General features: G+C 48.4%; 1 protein-coding gene and 1 pseudogene across 2 annotated transcripts; both read left to right on the top strand.

Moving 5' to 3' along the window:
• The first annotated feature begins 3417 nt into the window (after positions 1–3417).
• On the top strand, positions 3418–17632 carry LOC114116137 (UL16-binding protein 3-like). 2 transcript variants are annotated; one of them, XM_042253607.2, is made up of 5 exons: positions 3418–3576; positions 12046–12309; positions 12547–12822; positions 13459–13588; positions 14437–17632. In XM_042253607.2, the coding sequence occupies exons 1-4, from the start codon at positions 3513–3515 to the stop codon at positions 13569–13571; spliced, it is 717 nt and encodes a 238-aa protein (XP_042109541.1). In that variant the 5' UTR covers positions 3418–3512; the 3' UTR covers positions 13572–13588; positions 14437–17632. The 2 variants fall into 2 exon arrangements, with proteins under 2 accessions (XP_042109541.1, XP_042109540.1); XM_042253606.2 differs by having other exon boundaries at positions 12541–12822.
• Positions 3589–6422, top strand: LOC121820198 (tyrosine-protein kinase RYK-like; annotated as a pseudogene).
• Positions 17633–19230: the final 1598 nt, after the last annotated feature.

Genomic DNA, 19230 nt, shown 5'->3' with positions numbered 1-19230 from the left:
CAAGGAGACCTCTTGCTGGTGCTCGCGCCCTCACACTGCAGCACGTGTCCCAGGGAAGCCTCGCCTGGATTTCTTATCTGGCCTCTTATCCACCTCTATCGATTAAGGCTCTGTTCCTGCCCTCCAAGAGTCTATTTCCCCAGTCCTGTGTATGTTCTGGCAGCTCCTTGGTGGGGTTAATGGCGACCTCCACCAAGAAGACTTATGCCATACCCATGTCTGCAGCACCCAGCCATACCCAAGTCTGCTGAACCCAGAGCCCCTGCCCCTGCAGCATCACTGACTCAATGGGCATGAGTTTGAGTAAACACTGGGAGTTGGTGATGGACAGGGAGGGCTGGTGTGCTTCGGTCCATGGGGTCACAAAGAGTCGGACACAATTGAGCGACTGAATGAACTGAACTGAATGAACTGATTGATTAAGAAGGCCAAGAAGCCTTGTTGCTAACATACTCTGTGGCAACCACAAAGGGCTACTGTCCCGTTTCTGCCAGAGCATCTGGGCATCTCTGTGACCTCGGGGTGCAACTTCCCTGTGGTGACAAGTGGCGCCTGGACCTCGGCTCAGAGTCACCGGTTTCGTTGGTCTGCCTCCCTGGCCCCTGGGGGCCTCGGGGTGCTCACTCAGGCATCTCGCTCCCCCTCACCCTTTGTCCCTTTCCATCATCTATTATCTCTCCACTTCTCCTCTCTCTGTCTTAACCTTCTGAGAGAATGGACCTCGGCAAGGACAGCATCACTCCTCTCAACTTAGGACAGAAAGCTCTCTCTGGCTGTCAGTGGCTCACTTTGATGGATGACAAGGTGGTGGGAGAGACCCACCTCATACCCTGCAGGTCTTGTTCCAGCAGGTTCTGCCTCATAGGAGATTTGTGAGAATGATATAAGTTCAAACCTCTTATTAGGTAGTGGTTGGACGTCTGATCATACCGATATTCTCACTTCTATTTTCTTGCCACTAAGAGAAGTCCCGTTGGGAACTCAGTGAACTGGCAGATTTCTCTATATGCTGGTTTACATGTGGGTGAGAATCCCACCTCTGGGCTGCAGGCCCACAGCCAATGTACAAGGGGCTGGTTTCTGGGCTTGATCACCCCAGTGGGCAGTGGACAGGGTGCTCCCTCCCTCACTGGCCCTTTCTGGAAGCCTGCAGGTTGGTGCCTAAATAAATAGACACCCGCAGGTGCAGGGGCTGAAACGGCAATGGCACCCTTCTGTTTTTCAGTCTTTTCTGTGCCACCTCCCTTTTGCTCCCCCTTGGTCCTCATACCTACACTCCTGTCCTTTTGCATCCAAGAGACTCCCTGATGGGTCACCTTTTTCACCACCACTTGTTTGCTTTGTGTTCCCACCTCAGGCTTGAGGTTCCCACTGGCCCCCTTGTGGAAGGGCCAGTTGAGAGATGAGTTGGGCTGGGCTGGACAAAGTGCCCCAGAGGCCACGTCCCAGTAAGACCCTCTCTTTGTTTCTTGTTTGTTAATTTTCTGTCATTGGGAGGTTCTGTCAGTCAGTGAATTTAAAAGCATCTTTGTTTTATGTACTTTTGTGTGTCTAATTGCTTGTGCAAAGCTCTGCTACAATTGTGGGCATGGGTTACTTGTTGTTCAGTCACTCAGTCATGTCTGACTCTTTGTGACCCCATGGACTGCAAGAACTAGGCTTCCTTGTCCTTCACCATCTCCTGGAGCTTGCTCACACTCATGTCCATTGAATCAGTGATACCATCCAACGATCTCATCCCCTGTCATCCCCTTCTCCTCCTGCCTTCAATCTTTCCCAGCATCTTTCCCAGGTCTTTTCCAATGAGTCATCTCTTCACATCAGGTGGCCAAAGTATTGGAGCTTCAACTTCAGCATCAGTCCTTACAATGAATATTCAGGACTGATTTCCTTTAGGATTGACTGGTTTGATTTCCTTGCTGTCCAAGGGACTTTCAAGAGTCTTCCCCAATACCACAGCTCAAAAGCATCAGTTCTTCAGTTCTCAGCCTTCTTATGGTCCAGCTCTCACATCCATACATGACTACTGAAAAAGCCATAGCTTTGACTATAGGGACTTTTGTTGGGAAAGTGATGTCTCTGCTTTTTAATATGCTGTCTAGGTTTATCATAGCTTTTCTTCCAAGGAGCAAGCATCTTTTAATTTCATGGCTGCAGTCACTGTTCACAATCATTTTGGAAGGCTTTAAAAACAAAACAAACTAAAAAGGGAGCTTCCATTTCTCCCTTCCAAAATGTAAGTCTTTCGCCTGGGTTCTCAGGAACCATCTGATCCGTCTGTGGTCCCCCAGAGGGAGGGGGAAAAAATAGCATTTTAAAAACTGAAGCAGTAAAACAAGGAGATCTCTGGTTCCGTCTTTACATGAAAATGAATTTGTAACTGAGCTGGATTTAATTGGGTTAAGGGAAAGTAGGCACTATATAAATAAACTCTCAGAAATATCAATACACCTCACCAGAACACATTTCTGACACCAGGGACGACCCTGAGTCAGTATGATTGACCAGAGATGACCCAGAAACTAACTCCATCACCAGAGACCCTGAGACTACAAGCCATATGGCAGAGCAGTACTCCTGGGGTCCCTTACCCTGCTGCTCTCCACCCTGTAGACCCTTCCCAAAAAAGCCTCTTGCCTTGTCAGCATGCGTGTCTCCTGGAACCATTAATTTCCCAATGTTAGACAAAAGCCCACTCTCAGACCCTGCAAGGAGTCCCCCTTTCTGCAACAGATGGCGACTCTGGTGGGATTTCCTCACTGCGACTGATGCCCTGACCATTCAGGTACTTAGGGACAAGCTTGTCCGCTGACTGACCCGACCCAGTGGCCCGAACAAGAATTTTCTTTTGTTCCTTGTCTCCTCCCAACTCAGACGACTGGCCTGAGTTCCCCCGATCTGATAAGGAACAAGAGACTTAAGACTGATAAGGGACAAGGTGAGAAACAAGAGCCTTAAGTTCAGTGGCTCAGTCGTCTCCCACTCTTTGCGACCCCATGGACTGCAAGCCCATCACCAACTCTCGGATGTTACTCAAACTCATGTCCATCGAGTCGGTGATGCCTTCCAATCATCTCATCCTCTGTTGTCCCCTTCTCCTACCGTCTTTAATCCTTCCCAGTATCAGGGTCTTTTCCAGTGAGTCAGTTCTTCGCATCAGGTGGCCAAAGTATTGGCCTTTCAGCTTCAGCAACAAGAACTAGGCGGTCTCCTGTTGACCATTGAGAGTTGGCGCACCGCGTAAGCAAGTGGGCGGGCGACTACACAGGGAAGCCGGGCTACGGAGGGAGTGAGCTGTTAGGATGCCCCACCCAGCCCCGGCGGCGCGGGGGTTCCTAGTGGTTACTGCTAGGAAACCTGGGGCGGGGCCTGAGGGCGGAGGGGCGGGCCAGGCAGTCCTGGCAGGAGCCGAGGTCCAGAGTGCAGCTGTGGGCTAGCGGGAGAGGAGCGCGGGTTCTGCCTTGGCAGCCTCGCACTCCTGAAAAATTGGGATCCAGGTGGCAAAGGGAGAGATGGGTGGATCCAAGACCAGCCTCGTTTTGCTTTCGATGGTCTTGTTCAGCGGAACGTCCAGCGGTGAGTTCGGGGATGACCCTGCGCGGGGCGTGGCGGGGGAACGCGAGGAGGTTGGATGGGTTATGAGCCGGGAAGGGGATGGGGGCGGTGTCCGCGGGGTTTCACGAAACTTTTCAAAGGGTGGCGCCGCCGCCCCCACCTCTTTCCCTTCCCTGGCCCATTTAGTCCTCGGAGGCTCCTCCCGGCTTCTTGCCGGCTCTCCGGGCCAAAACAGGGGTGACTTGGATGAAGTAGTAATGCCGGGAATTTGGGAAGTGACGCTGGGAGAAGAGGGGTCGGGACGCGGCAGGAAATAGGGTTGAAACCCCCCAAGGGTCCAGCCCGCCCCTGGGAAGTGGGAGCGCTGGAGCCGGGCCGTTTGGGACCAGTCGGCCATCCCGCGGAGAAGAGACCCAGACCCGCCCCGGAAAGCACACCCTCCAGCCCCGACCTGTGCAACAGAGACCTTCTGTTCCCTCCATTTCCCAGCCCTTGAGGGACCAGCGCTCTTTCCCGGCCGTAAGTTATCAATGCGGAACGGACCCGAGTGCCCAGGAGGCGGCGGCGGCGCACTCCCGGCTTAAACGTGCTTGAGTGCTCTCTCCTGTCAGAGCGGTGGCTTCTGGCTCCACCCCCGGCCCCCGGGCTGTGCGTCACGGCTCCGCCCCCGGCCCCAGGGCTCCACCCCTGGCCCCGGGCTCCACCCACAGCTCCCGGGCCTCACCCTCGACCCCGGGGCCGGTGCGAGTCTCTTCCTGAGCAGGGACCAGGTGCCCTGGCTCATTGGTCTAGATGCAGAACTTTTTAGTAGAGAAGTGGCCTTGTTGGGCACTACGTCTATCCTTTAACCCGGCGAAACAGATGTCCTGCGTTTCACTTGACCTGCAGAGTCCAAGTTGAATATAAGCAGGTTTCCAAGTAGACAATTTCGTGGACCTGCCCCGGGTCAGCATTTCTGCTTGGTGGGGGTGGGGTGTGCGAGGGGCACGGGGGGGGGTGGGGACGGATTTCCACGCACTATATTGGCTCTAGCTTTCCTTTTCTGCAAAGTAGATGATGAGATTATAATACTAAATGAAGCTCAACTTGACAGTAAATTCTTCAAAAACTTCCCTTCTTCAGAAATTTGAAAGGAAGGAAAATGTGCTACAAAAAACTTCGGTCTTAGACAAAGCCACTAGCAGAACTATTTATGATCCTGTTCATGCAGCTCCAGCTACTTCTACCCTTGTGTTTTATATCAGCGCAGGGGTTTGCCATGCAGTTATATTTCCTGTAGTAATAATATTAGCTGTTTTTCACCTTCATAGTATGACAAGAATTGAACTCGAAGACAGCATCAGTGTCCAGTAGTTTCTAAAAGTTGTCTCAGCCATGTCCCAGATGACTCAGTATCTGAGAGGAGACACACCCAACAGTGGTACTTCCATCCCGTTATCCTGCCTTGTGGCTGGGCAGAGGAGTGTTTTGAGAAGTGCCACTCTTTTGGAGGCCAGAGCCAAGGTGAAGGATATTGGAATATCCAAGGAGAGGATAACTCTATCCACGGAGAGGATGTACTCCAAGAAGGTAGTTTAGGGCATATTTTCCATGGGATTTATGTAGATGAAAAAGATCCAGATAAAGAACAGCAATCATTTGTAAAAACAGAGATTAAGCTTCTGAAATTCAGGTGACAATGATTCTCACTGAACGTTGCATGCTATGAGATCTTCATCACAGAAATCTTCCTCCTATTTCCCTTGTGTGTATATAAGATAGAGAAAACCCCTGGTTATATTGCCTTACATGAATTGGGAGAATCATAAATAGTTTTCACAGCATTGCAAATTGTGTGTCTGTGTGTGTATTAGCCAGTAAGTCCTGTCCGACTCTTGCCACCCCATGGCCTGTAGCCCGCCAAGCTCTTCTGTCCGATGAATTCCTCAGGCAAGAATAATGGAGTGGGTGGCCATACCCTTCTCCAGGTGATCTTTCCGACCCAGGGATGAAACTCCGGTCTCCTGAATTGCAGGCAGATTCTTTACTGTCTGAGCCACCAGGGGAGCCTGAAGCACAAATTAGTAGAGGCCAATAATCCGCAGGCAATTTCTCAACAGGACCTGGTCCATAAGGTCAGATTGCCTGTGGAATGGATTACCTGGTCAGAAGAGAAGTCCTCCACAAAGACCCGGCTGCTAGGAGCTCTGCCATTGATGATAGCCTCAGGTTAAGAGTACAGATAGCCGCTCTCCACAATCTTGTTCCCCATGGACTCTCACTGTGTGGGGGACAATGAAAACGTGGGATCGATGGATGGCTCATGAATATTTGGTTACAAATGAGGTCTCCAGACTTCCCTGGTGATCCAGTTGCCAAGTTTCCACACTCCCAGTGAAGGGGCCCGGTTCGATCCTTGGTCGGGGAACTGGATCCCACATGCTACAACTAAGAAGTCAGCATGTTGCAACTAAGAGTCTTCATGCTGCAAAAAGATCCCAAGTGCCACAACTAAGACCCAATACAACCCAAAAAAAAAAAAAAGATATTAAAAAAATAATTTTTTTAGTTCTCCAGTGCTAGTGATGTGTGGGCCTTCAGAGTGATACTGTAGGAGTTCATAGCTCTGGGTCAAACACCCTACACGGATGTCGACTCTTTAAAGATATGAAAGGTTATCAAATACCCCAGCCTATCAACTGTCCTGATGAACCATTTGTGTGATGGCTTGTGCTGGGCCTCAGATTCGGAGGAGAAGCCCAGTTCCAGCAGCTGGCCCAGTGTCTCACAGGGTTCCATGCAGCCCTGGGGGCCTGTGTCTGACTGTCCTCTCACACTCCCCCAGCGTCAGGGGAAAGGTGCCTGCTGAGGTCCACTGAAGCCAGGCAGTCACATACATCACCCAGCACCACAGAAGCACATTGTCTTCCAGAACACTGTGCCTTAGGAATGCCATAGCATCTGAACTTTCTAAGACAGTCTTAGTGATGTGGGATATTTTCTAGATATCACTTTCATTAGGTTGAGCTGAAAATGTTTGTATACATTTTTTGACCAAGAAATTTTTAAACAGTATTATAAAATAAATAGTTTTTAAAACTGTTCCAACACAAATACTTGGACTAGCTTAGTGTCAAGTGCTTTTTAGTTTTTACTTCATCAAAGTAATGTAGTTGATTCACGCTTGAATGTGCCGGGCTTAGTTGCTCAGTTGTGTCCTACTATTTGCAACCCCATGGACGATACAGTGCGTGGAATTCTCCAGGGCTGAATACTGGAATGGGCAGCCTTTCCCTTCTCTAAGGGATCTTCCCAACCCAGGGACTGAACCCAGGTCTTCCTCATTACAGGTGGATTCTTTACCATCTAAGGCACCAGGGAAGCTCAAGAATACTGGAGTGGGTAGCCTCCCCATTTTCCAAAGGATCTTTCTGACCCAGGAATTGAGCTGGAGTCTCCTGCATTGCAGGTGGATTCATTACCTGCTGAGCCACCAGGGAAACCCTTAAGTTTCTTGCTTCTTCTTCTTTTTTAAATATTTATTACGAGTCTTGGGAATTATTTGTCTATAAGATAAAATACTTTGTCTTAGGAAAAGAAAAATGAAAAAATGCTGTTGCCTTGTACAGGAAAAGGCAGTGTTGGAGGAAGAAACCTTAAAAGCTAGAAGGAAAAAAAGAGAAAAATACAATAGAAACAGAAACTACTATTTCATGAAAAAGTGCATTTTAAATATATTATATTTTTTTTCATGAAGAGGAGTTCTGCCTTCTTACTTTGGGGAAAGTAGGAGAGGAATTCACTGAAACATCTTAAATTTGGCAGATCCAAGCATATGGCACCCCGCTCCAGTACTCTTGCCTGGAAAATCCCATGAACAGAGGAGCCTGGTAGGCTGCAGTCCATGGGGTCGCTAAGAGTCAGACATGACTGGGAGACTTCACTTTCACTTTTCACTTTCATGCATTGGAGAAGCACATGGCAACCCACTCCAGTATTCTTGCCTGGAGCATCCCAGGGATGGGGGAGCCTGGTGGGCTGCCGTCTATGGGATCGTACAGAGTCGGACCTGACTGAAGCGACTTAGAAGCAGCAGCAGCAGTAGCAGCAGCAGTTCTCAGAGCCAGAAGTGGATTTGGGGCAGGTCAATAGTAAACAATGGTGATTTTATTTATTTTTACTTTCTGGAAAAGGAGGATAACTCAATTCCAGAAGGTGCAGTCATGGTTTAGGGTTAAGAATCCCTTTTACTGCGCCTAGAACAGTGCTCTGCACAGAATGGGTGCCCGAGTTGTGTTTCATTAAAAAAAAAAAAAAAAAGTAAACAGATTTTGTGCTTATCTTCAAGGCTGGCTTAAGTATAAAACGGATTTTTTAAACACTTGAAAAATTAAAGAATTCAATTATTAAAAAAAAAAAATTACATATGCATCATGAGGAAGGTGTTCAATGCCTAGCGACTGATCAGCGCCTCCCTGGAGTCAAAGCTCCTCCCAGACAGCTCAGGCTGTTACTAATTGAAGCTGGTTATGACCCAGATCCTACCACTGGTGAAGTTAACAAGTGGTGGAAAAGGAGAAGATGGTTTGTCCAGGAGCCCTGAGGAAATAGTGACCTAATGTCCTCAGACCGCCTCCAAGTTTCCAGGTTAGAAAGGGGGCAGAGGTGGCTGCTGCAGGGCACATCAGCCTGAGCACAGTCAGAATGGTTGGCACAAGGCGAATGTTTGAGCACCACAAGCTTATGGTTTCAACCAGTCTGGGGGTCTGTGTGCTTGCAGCCCGCAGTTTTTATGTGCTGGGGTCTGCTCAGCTCTTTGTTATCTTTCAGGGAACCGGAAATTTCATGACACTGCTCTGTGGCTGCTCACAGTCTAAATTGTTACGTTTCCCAACCTAAGGAGTATTTCTTTCTCCATCTTCACATGTTCTAATTCTTAACTCTTAAACCACCATTTGAGACTCACAGGAGGCCTGGCTGACTAAAACTTTTCTACAAACGAGAGGCAGGCAGGGACCATGGGGGGTGGTCTTTCCCACTAAGGTGCCCTAGGGCCCTTTTGGTTACAAGACCATTTATTACTCATTTTTCCATGATCCCAAGAAGCCCAGGGTCTCCAACAGCTTCCTGTCTCTTGAAGAAAGTCTAAACATGCCCTCTCTCAACTGGCATCTTATCCCTCTGTCTGATAACTCACCCAGCAAAACCCCCCGACCTGGCCCCCAGGACCTAACTTAGGAGGGATGGGAACAGGGTTTCCCAGAGTGTGACACAGGGCTCGAGGGGGAGGCTGGGCATCCCCACTTCTACCCTTTGGTCCCATATTCATAGTGTCTAGGAATTGGGACAGCAGCAGCCTATAATGGTTATTGATTAAGATAGGAGTTGACAGACTTTTTTCTACAGAAGAAAGTAAATCTCAAGGTCTCTTTAGGCAATTTGGTATCTGTATCTGGGTGCAAAAGGAGCTTCCGCGTTTGTGGAGCAGCAGGAGCCAAATATAATGTGTAAATCAACTGAGAACCAGACTTGTTCACTGTCCTGGTTTGTGACCCGAGTAATGAGTGACCCATCCCCTAGAGAATCATCCAAGAGCTGCCTCAGTTGTCTGTTTATGAACCAGAAACAAACCGTGTTCTGCCTTGTAGCTTCTGGTGATGGGACTGTGATAGGAGTGTGGATCTGCCTGTTATGGGCTAATGCACCCCCTTGCTGTAGACTGGCTTCCTTGGTTCAAGGATCCGTAGGGGACACTGCATGAAGTCACAGATGTGATCAGGGGATAGTGGCCCTGTATCAACTCTGGTGTCAGGCCTAGGTCCCCTGCTGGTACATCTGATTTGTTCCCTGTGGCCCTGCTTATGCCAAGCCACATAATCACTTCTATCCTATGATGGCTGGCTATCTGAACTACTGGTTAGGAGTTGGTGAACCCAGATCATGCTGGGCAACTCTGACATTCCATGACCAGAGGCCTCTTCTCTGCCAGGCCGCAGAACCATACCAGGAGCCACACTAAATGGTATGGGCTTTCTCACTGCAAGTGGTGTGTCCTTTCTTCAGGACACTAGGAGTCTGTGTTGTGAGCCTCCAAGTAAAATGCCACATACAGCATGTAGCACCTTTCCAAACACAGATAGCTATGACGTCACCAGTTCTGTTGGGTCATCTGCCCAAGAAGCAGGTCCAGCCACACTCATCATTCATCAATTGTGACTGCTTTTGTGCCAGGACAGTAGTTGCAGAAGAGACTTAGGGTCTGTGAAGCCTGAAATGTTTCATATATACCATTAGAGGAAACCTAGGACCTCAGTGGTAATTCAGTGGAGATAAGATAGGGACCAGAGCTCTGCAGGCCTAGGGAGACTGTAGGTTGGTACTCGTTTCCATAATTTCCTCCAGGAGATGATGTTGTTTACACGTACTATCAGGGGATGGGGAGTCAGGGTCAGAAGAGTGAATGTGGAATTCACGACTATGGTACCCTCACCCATGGTAGTTTACTAACACAGACTGTCCATTCATGTCAGAAGTCCAGGACATGTGCAATGGACACTGAGTGGATCTGTGGACCCAGAGATAAGCACTGTTAGCAGGACCTGGGACAGGTGTCTATTAATTGCCTGGTCCTCGGAGCATCACCTCACAGCACGGGGGCCATGATCATGCTACAATCCTGTGCGTGGTGTTAGCAACACCCTGGGTCCCATATGAATGTGGGAATAGTTTCTCCTTCTGCAGTTCCAGTTCAGTTCATTCGCTCAGTGGTGTCCGACTCTTTGTGACCCCATGGACTGCAGCCTGCCAGGCTTCCCTGTCCATCACCAACTCCCAGAGCTTACTCAAACTCATGTCCATCGTGTCGGTGATGCCATCCAGCCATCTCATCCTCTGTCGTCTGCTTCTTCCCTGGCCTTCAATCCTTCCCAGCATCAAGGTCTTTTCCAATGAGTCAGTTCTTCGCATCAGGTGGCCAAAGTATTGGACTGACCCCAGTAAATAACCATGTGGCTTATTGGGAGAGAATGGAAGGACTTCTGCACTTGTTGTGGTGATGAAAGGGCCCTCCTCACTGGGATGTGGCTTCTTTCTCTGGTGATGCCTTCTGAGAAGTGGCTCAGTTCTGGAAATTTTGGTAGGGATGTTTGGGACGGATGGCTGCTTTCAGCCTGCTGATCATCCAGTCTTGTGTTTGTCTCTCCTTGTTTTCTGTCTGTCGTTCAAGCAGTTTGCATCCAGGTTCACTGACCATCTCTCTGCCTCTAGATCACCCTGTGCTCTGAGCCAGCATTGTGCTCTCTGCAGTCAGGCCCTGGCAGACATTGGGACTCTCTAATCACTTTCAGCTTCCCTGATAGCTCAGTTGGTAAAGAATCCGCCTGCAACACAGGAGACCGCAGTTTGATTCCTGCGTCGGGAAGATCCGCTGGAGAAGGGGTAGGCTACCCACTCCAGTATCCTTGGTCTTCCCTTGTTTCTCAGCTGGTAAAGAATCCACCTGCGATGCAGGAGACCTGGGTTCGATCCCTGAATTGGGAAGATCCTCTGGAGAAGGGAAAGGCTACCCACCGCAGTATTCTGGCCTGGAGAATGTATAGTCCATAGGGGTCACAAGAGTCATGCATGACTGAGCGACTTTCACTAATCACATTGACTGTTGTACCAGCTTTACTCCTGCCATACAACACTCCACCTGGAATCTGATCTTTCCCCATTTTCCATCCCTGTTCCAGTCGGAAGCCCACAGGTACACAGTCTCCTATCACTATCCCTGATTTCCAGAAAAGTCAACCATGAGCTATTGGAGATGGTTCCCATCCACGCTTTCCTCTCTAGATGCATAGACTCCATCAGGCTTTCCCATGGTGCCTGGTGGCCTTTCCTGCCCTTTCATACTGTGTCTGCCCTGGCAGATTCACTTCCCTGAGCCTTTGATCCCCTCCTCTACCACCTGCCTTGGAAGTTCTGGATTTTCTCTTTCATGCCATGTGGGCCAGGCCTTTCTCCAGGCTTCCAAAACCCATCCTAATGGGAGATCAGCAGCTTCTCCCCAGCCTTGCTAAGTCCTGTGACCCGTAATTATTAACTCTTCCTTCTCCGACTTGGGTTCTGTGTTCAGCCGTCACCTCTTTGCCACTCTCCCTGTGATCCTGCTTCCTCAGGGGCATCCCCACAGGCTCCCCATCTCTCACAGGACACGGGGTTAGATTCTGACAGTGCTCTGTCATCTAGACTTTTCCTGCAGGCAGCCTGGCACATCTCTGCAAAGGTTATGATGCTGGGAACAGACCTGGTGGACAAGGGGACACAGCCAGGATGTGTGAAATTTGCCAGGCAGGGGACTCCTCCTTCTTCACAAGGAGAGGAGGGGCACTGGCTGTATGGTGTGTGTTGTGGGGTGTCATTGCTCTGTCAGCCCGCTTGCACTTTACTCCGCTCTCACATAACTGGGGGAAGGGCCTCAGGGTCTTTCTTCCCCATCCTCACCCTCACTGTGTTTTGCCTTCACAGATGCTCGTTTTCTTTCCTATAATTTCACCATTGATCCTCACCCCAGAGATGATCAGCCATGGTGTGAGGTTCAAGGAGATGTTGATCAAAAGATCTTTCTCTCCTATGACTGTGGTAGAGCTCAGATCAAGTACCTTGGTCCACTGGGAGAGGAAGTGAAAAGTATGAGCGCCTGGGAAACACAGACTGACACACTCAGAGACACTGGAGACCTGCTCAAGGGGCAGATGCCTGACGTTACACCAGAGAAACACACAGACAAGGGTGAGTTGGAAAATCCAAATGCAGGAGGAGTAGACTGGGGGCTTAGCTGCATCCACTGTTTTTGGGTTAAAAAAAAAAGAAAGGGTATTGTCCTTCCCTAGTAGTCCAATGGAAAGAGCAGATGTTGCAGGAGAGACCAGGGCCAGATTAGCTGGGCCCAGGGGAGGTGGACCCAGGTGGGGCAAAGAATCTGTCAAGTGCAGAGGCTGAGCTCTGTCTTTTCTTCGGTAGGGTCAGGCCCTCTGACCCTGCAGGCCAGGATGACATGCTGGCGTGAAGGCAATGGACACACCAGTGCATCCTGGGAGTTTGGCTTCAGTGGACAACTGTGCCTCCTCTTTGATTCGAAGAATGGATTCTGGACAATGGTTCATTCTAAAGGGAGGCGGATGAAACAGAAATGGGAGAACGACAGGGCTGTGACGGACTTCTTCAGGACAGTCTCCATGGGAGACTGTCGGGCCTGGCTTCAGGATTTTATGGTGTGCTGGGAGAAAATGTTGAAGACCTCGGGTAAGTGAGAAGAGTAGGAGAAAGTGGTAGTTCTCTCATGGTGACATGGACCCACCCCTCTGTGTGTGTGTGTGTGTGTGTGTGTGTGTGTGTGTGTGTGTGTGTGTGAAATGACCCGTCAGAGGTGAGCTGTCCTGGGAGAACAATGGCCCGGGGATTCTCTGTCACCCTCCTTCCTCTTCCACCTCCTGGCATCTCTCCTCACAGCTCAGGCCTTTGTACTGTTGGACACAGATTCTCACTGATCCTAAACATGAGAGCATCTCTATGATTCCAGTCTCCTTCTTACCATTCCCTCTTTCCAGAACCTTCTTTTAAATGTCACCAATCCTCCTGGAAATCTGTCAATAGCACCTCTGTTGTCAGCTCCTGAGGACTCCATCCTGATGTCACCATCTCTGATGTCACAGCAGGACTGAGTGACTCTGTTGGAAATCTTGCTTCCCCATTAGCTGCAGAGTCCCATGGAGACTGGGCTCCTCCCTCCCTCCCATCTCGCCTGAGGACCTGTCACAAGGGCTTCCACGTGTGGGTGCAAGCAGGCTGCATAGTAGGGGTACCTGGGTCAGGGGGACTGAGGCGGCATCTGCCGAGTTTGGGGTCTGGACAAGGGCTTCACCCTTATTCTCCTTGCAGCATCACCAACCACGGGCCCTCCTACAGTGAAGTCCTCGGCCACAGCCATCAAGCACATCACCTGGATCCTCCCCGTGCTCCTCCCCTTCGCCATAACTGTCTTCCTGGGCTGAGTCCTTTTCAGGAGCAGGTACTGAGGGCAGAATTCAGAGGGAAGGCAGGGGCACAGGGCCTGGTGTGAGGCCGGGGAAGGTGAATCCCAGCCAACCCCTGCCCCTCACTGAACCTCTTCACCCTAGAAATGAGCAGGTGAATAAGACCCCATATCACCCAAGAGCAATAATTGCAGACCCAACTCCAAAGGCCTGTTCTCACAGGAAGTGGTGTGGGTCAAGCAGGCAAGGCAGGAGCCCCACAGCAGAGACTGGGGCAAGGGGTGAGGCCAGGCCTGTGCTCCTGGAGCAGCAACAGGTCTGACTCAGTGTGGCCTGCACGACCCCAGCCTCCTGGGGACCCAGAGCCTCCATCACTGAGCGGCTCTGCATTGAGCAGAGGTGCCTGCGGATGGGTGGGTCTGAGGTGGGGTGGAGGTGCATAGCGGGGAGGGACCAGGAAGAGATGGGGGCAGAGACTCTGGTCCCTAGAGCTGTCAGCTGCTGGCTCAGAGGCTGGAGGGGAGTGAAGGAAGGAGGTTTCCCTGCAGCCCCCAAGGCTGTCAGGAAGCAAGGCCCCTCCTCCGGGGACCTGCTTCCTGGTCCTTTAGGCCCCCCTTGGGGAGGATCTGGACCTGAGTAAAGGGAGCAGATTGATTCCTCACTGGCTCCAGTCCTGAGCCTGAGCAGGGGGTGTCAGGGCCTGGGGTGACTGTGCAGGAAGGAAGGAGGAGCTGACAAGAAGCTGCTGGGCCTGGGGTGGGGATGGAGGACATAGGAGCCCCTCAGTGAGGGCAGGGCTGGAGGGGGCCTGGGGAGGGGCCGCCCCAGGAAAGTGAGAGGAGTTCCTCAGCCTCCTGGACCAAGGCCTCTTTCTTTTCTGCAGGAGACGGTGCTCCCAGGAAGCATGGCAGGTGCTCTATCTGCCTTTCTCCTGCTCTTCACTTTAGATCCAGGAGATCAGACCCCATGAATCCTGAGTCTGTTTTCCAGATACGATGTCACAGTAGATGCATCATTTCATGGGCTTTATCACATTTGACAAAATCCTACACAGCATTTCTAAAAAAAAAACACAGAAACAATTTATTTAGCCACCTTCTCCTGGTGCTAAGTGATGGAATTTCTAAACTGAAATGTTCAAGTACTTGAAGAAATATCCACAAACAGGACATTTTTCATCGTCTTCTAGTTTGTGGATAATTATACTCTGCCTCATGACCTCGTTCTTGCAGATGATATTGCAAAAAAAATACCATCTGCTATTAGAGGACTCAGGGATTCTTTCTGTGTCTGGAGAAATCACCTCAGCCTATTTTCAACAGAAGAAAGTTTTATTTATGACTATTTCCCTTAATAATTTATTATGCTGAAAGTGAAAGTGTTAGTCGCTCAATCGTGTCCAACTCTTTGTGACCCCCTGGACTGTAGCCCGCCAGGCTCCTCTGTCCATGGGATTCTCCAGCAAGAACACTGAAGTGGGTTGCTGTTTCCTTCTCCAGGGGACCTCTCCAGCTCAGGGATTGAACCTGCGTCTCCTGTGTCTCCTGCGTTGGCAGGCAGATTCTTTACCATCTGAGCCACTGGGGAAGCCTGTTTATTATGCTAGTGCTATTTAAATCAGCATCTCAGGACTCCAGAAAGCTTGAAGTATGTGAGAGTTTTGTTTTCTAACCCACGAGAGAGGTCATGATGTGTCACCATTTCTCCGTCTTATGGGATTCATTGCACCTGGTGATTCTGAGGAAACAGGGTCTGAGAGGACACACGCAGCTCTGCTCACAGCAGCCGGAACCTAGTAGCCACCTAACCATCTACCCACAGGCGAATGGATAAAGAAGATGTGGGACATATACACAGGGCAGTATTACTCAGCCATCAGAAAGAAAGAAATAATGCCATATGCAGCAATGTGCATGGCCCTGGAGATTGTCATATTGAACAACATAAGTCAGACAGAGAGGCAGAGGCATCTGTTGACATCCTTTATACTCAGAATCAAAAAAGTTGTGATAGACATGATCCTCTACATGGAAAACCCTAAAGACTCCACCAGAAAATTACTAGAGCTCATCAATGAATATAGTAAAGTTGCAGGATATAAAATCAACACACAGAAATCCCTTGCATTCCTTTACACGAATGATGAGAAAGTAGAAAAAGAAATTAAGGAAACAATTCCATTCACCATTGCAACGAAAAGAATAAAATACGTAGGAATATATCTACCTAAAGAAACTAAAGACCTAGATATAGAAAACTATAAAACACTGATGAAAGAAATCAAAGAGGACACTAATAGATGGAGAAATATACCATGTTCATGGATCGGAAGAATCAATATAGTGAAAATGAGTATACTACCCAAAGCAATTTACAAATTCAATGCAATCCCTATCAAGCTACCAGCCACATTTTTCACAGAACTAGAACAAATAATTTCAAGATTTGTATGGAAATACAAAAAACCTCGAATAGCCAAAGCAATCTTGAGAAAGAAGAATGGAACTGGAGGAATCAACTTGCCTGACTTCAGGCTCTACTACAAAGCCACAGTCATCAAGACAGTATGGTACTGGCACAAAGACAGACATATAGATCAATGGAACAAAATAGAAAGCCCAGAGATAAATCCACACACATATGGACACCTTATCTTTGACAAAGGAGGCAAGAATATACAATGGAGTAAAGACAATCTCTTTAACAAGTGGTGCTGGGAAAACTGGTCAACCACTTGTAAAAGAATGAAACTAGATCACTTTCTTACACCGCACACAAAAATAAACTCAAAATGGATTAAAGATCTAAATGTAAGATCAGAAACTATAAAACTCCTAGAGGAGAACATAGGCAAAACACTCTCCGACATAAATCACAGCAGGATCCTCTATGATCCACCTCCCAGAATTCTGGAAATAAAAGCAAAAATAAACAAATGGGATCTAATTAAAATTAAAAGCTTCTGCACAACAAAGGAAACTATAAGCAAGGTGAAAAGACAGCCGTCTGAATGGGAGAAAATAATAGCAAATGAAGCAACTGACAAACAACTAATCTCAAAAATATACAAGCAACTTATGCAGCTCAATTCCAGAAAAATAAATGACCCAATCAAAAAATGGGCCAAAGAACTAAATAGACATTTCTCCAAAGAAGACTTACGGATGGCTAACAAACACATGAAAAGATGCTCAACATCACTCATTATTAGAGAAATGCAAATCAAAACCACAATGAGGGACCACTTCACACCAGTCAGAATGGCTGTGATCCAAAAATCTGCAAGCAATAAATGCTGGAGAGGGTGTGGAGAAAAGGGAACCCTCCTACACTGTTGGTGAGAATGCAAACTAGTACAGCCACTATGGAGAACAGTGTGGAGATTCCTTAAAAAATTGCAAATAGAACTACCTTATGACCCAGCAATCCCACTGCTGGGCATACACACCTAGGAAACCAGAATTGAAAGAGACACATGTACCCCAATGTTCATCGCAGCACTGTTTATAATAGCCAGGACATGGAAACAACCTAGATGTCCATCAGCAGATGAATGGATAAGAAAGCTGTGGTACATATACACAATGGCGTATTACTCAGCCATTAAAAAGAATTCATTTGAATCAGTTCTGATGAGATAGATGAAACTGGAGCCGATTATACAGAGTGAAGTAAGCCAGAAAGAAAAACACCAATACAGTATACTAACACATATATATGGAATTTAGGAGGATGGCAATGACGACCCTGTATGCAAGACAGGGAAAGAGACACAGATGTGTACAACGGACTTTTGGACTCAGAGGGAGGGGGAGAGGGTGGGATGATTTGGGAGAATGACATTCTAACATGTATACTATCATGTGAATTGAATCGCCAGTCTATGTCTGACGCAGGATGCAGCATGCTTGGGGCTGGTGCATGGGGATGACCCAGAAAGATGTTATGGGGAGGGAGGTGGGAGGGGGTTCATGTTTGGGAATGCATGTAAGAATTAAAGATTTTAAAATTTAAAAAATAAAAAACTAAAAAAAAAAAAAAAGTACCTAAGAAAGGCAATAAAAAAAAAAAAGTCGTGATACAAGTGCTCTTATTTACAAATCAGAAAGAAACTCACAGACTTAGAGAATGAATTTATGGTTGCCAGCAGGAAAGGATGAGGGGAAAGGAATAGTTAGAGAGTCTGGTATCAACATGTACACACTGATTTATTTAAAATGGATAACCAGCAAGGACCTACTGTATAGCACATAGAGCTCTGCTCAATGTGATGTGGCAGCCTGGGTGGGGATGGGAGGGGAGCTGGGGAAGAATAGATGCGTGTATGGAAGTGAAAGTGAAAGAAGGTTAGTTACACAGTTATGTCCGACTCTTTGGGATCCCATGGACTGTCAGCTGCCAGCTCCTCTGTTCATGGAAATCTCCAGGCAAAGGAGTACTGGAATGGGTTGCCATTTTCTTCTCCAGGGGATCTTCACGACCTGGGGATCGAACCCGAGGCTCTTGCATTGCAGGCAAATTCGCAAATTCTTTAGCAACTGAGCCACCAGGGAAGATAGAGACATGTAAGTAAGTAAGTGTTAGTCGCTCAGTCATGCCCGACTCTTTGCAACCCCATGGACTGCAGCCCACCAGACTCCTCTGTCCATGAGATTTTCCAGGCAAGGATACTGGAGTGGGTTGCCATTTCCTTCTCCAGGGGATCTTCCCAACCCAGGGATCAAACCCGGGTCTCCTGCACTGCAGGCAGATTCTTTACTGACTGAGCTACAAGGGAAGCCCTGTATGTGTGTGTGAAATCCCTAGACTAGCTTCTTTGTGCTGCTCTTTCAGGACACCTGCACTCCTCTCTGGGTGTATATTTCCACCTTGCTTCCATCTTAAATAAACAAACTATTTCTGTATGTCCCCAGGAATAACTTTGGTATCTGTTTTTACAGCTTTTGCCTCCTTGGAACATTCTTGCTTTCAAAGATGGTAAGAGCCAAGGGAACTTTGCATCTCGCCCCTGGTGTTTCAGTTCAGTCAGTTCAGTTCAGTTGCTCAGTCGTGTCCGACTCTTTGCGACCCCATGAATCGCAGCACGCCAGGTCTCCCTGTCTATCACCATTTCCCGGAGTTCACTCAGACTCACGTCCATCAAGTCTGTGATGCCATCCAGCCATCTCATCCTGGGTCGTCCCCTTCTCCTCCTGCCCCCAATCCCTCCCAGCATCAAAGTCTTTTCAAACGAGTCACCTCTTCGCATGAGGTGGCCAAAGTACTGGAGCTTCAAGAAATCCCAGGGTTGATCTCCTTCAGAATGGACTGGTTGGATCTCCTTGCAGTCCAAGGGACTGTCAAGACTCTTCTCCAACACCACAGTTCAAAAGCATCAATTCTTTGGCGCTCAGCCTTCTTCACAGTCCAACTCTCACATCCATACATGACCACAGGGAATAGTGTCTAGAATTCCTCATTTTACACCAAGCTACCCAGGTTCAATTCCTGGGCAGGAAACTAAGATCCCTCTTTAGCACCGCTCACTGTGGTCCCTCTAGATCAATATTAAGGAAATATACACCTTATAGTACTACACCTTATATTAAGGTGTAAATATGCACCTTAAATATACAGGTAGAGGGGCTTCACAATTTTGTCATGGGAGATTTTGCCTCTGCCAAGAGTTTAAAAAAAA

Source organism: Ovis aries, chromosome 8 (genome assembly GCF_016772045.2).
Source record: "Ovis aries strain OAR_USU_Benz2616 breed Rambouillet chromosome 8, ARS-UI_Ramb_v3.0, whole genome shotgun sequence".
NCBI lineage: Eukaryota > Metazoa > Chordata > Mammalia > Artiodactyla > Bovidae > Ovis > Ovis aries.
The sequence above is the reverse complement of the archived record's forward strand: the minus strand, read 5'-3'. Positions and strand labels throughout refer to the sequence as shown.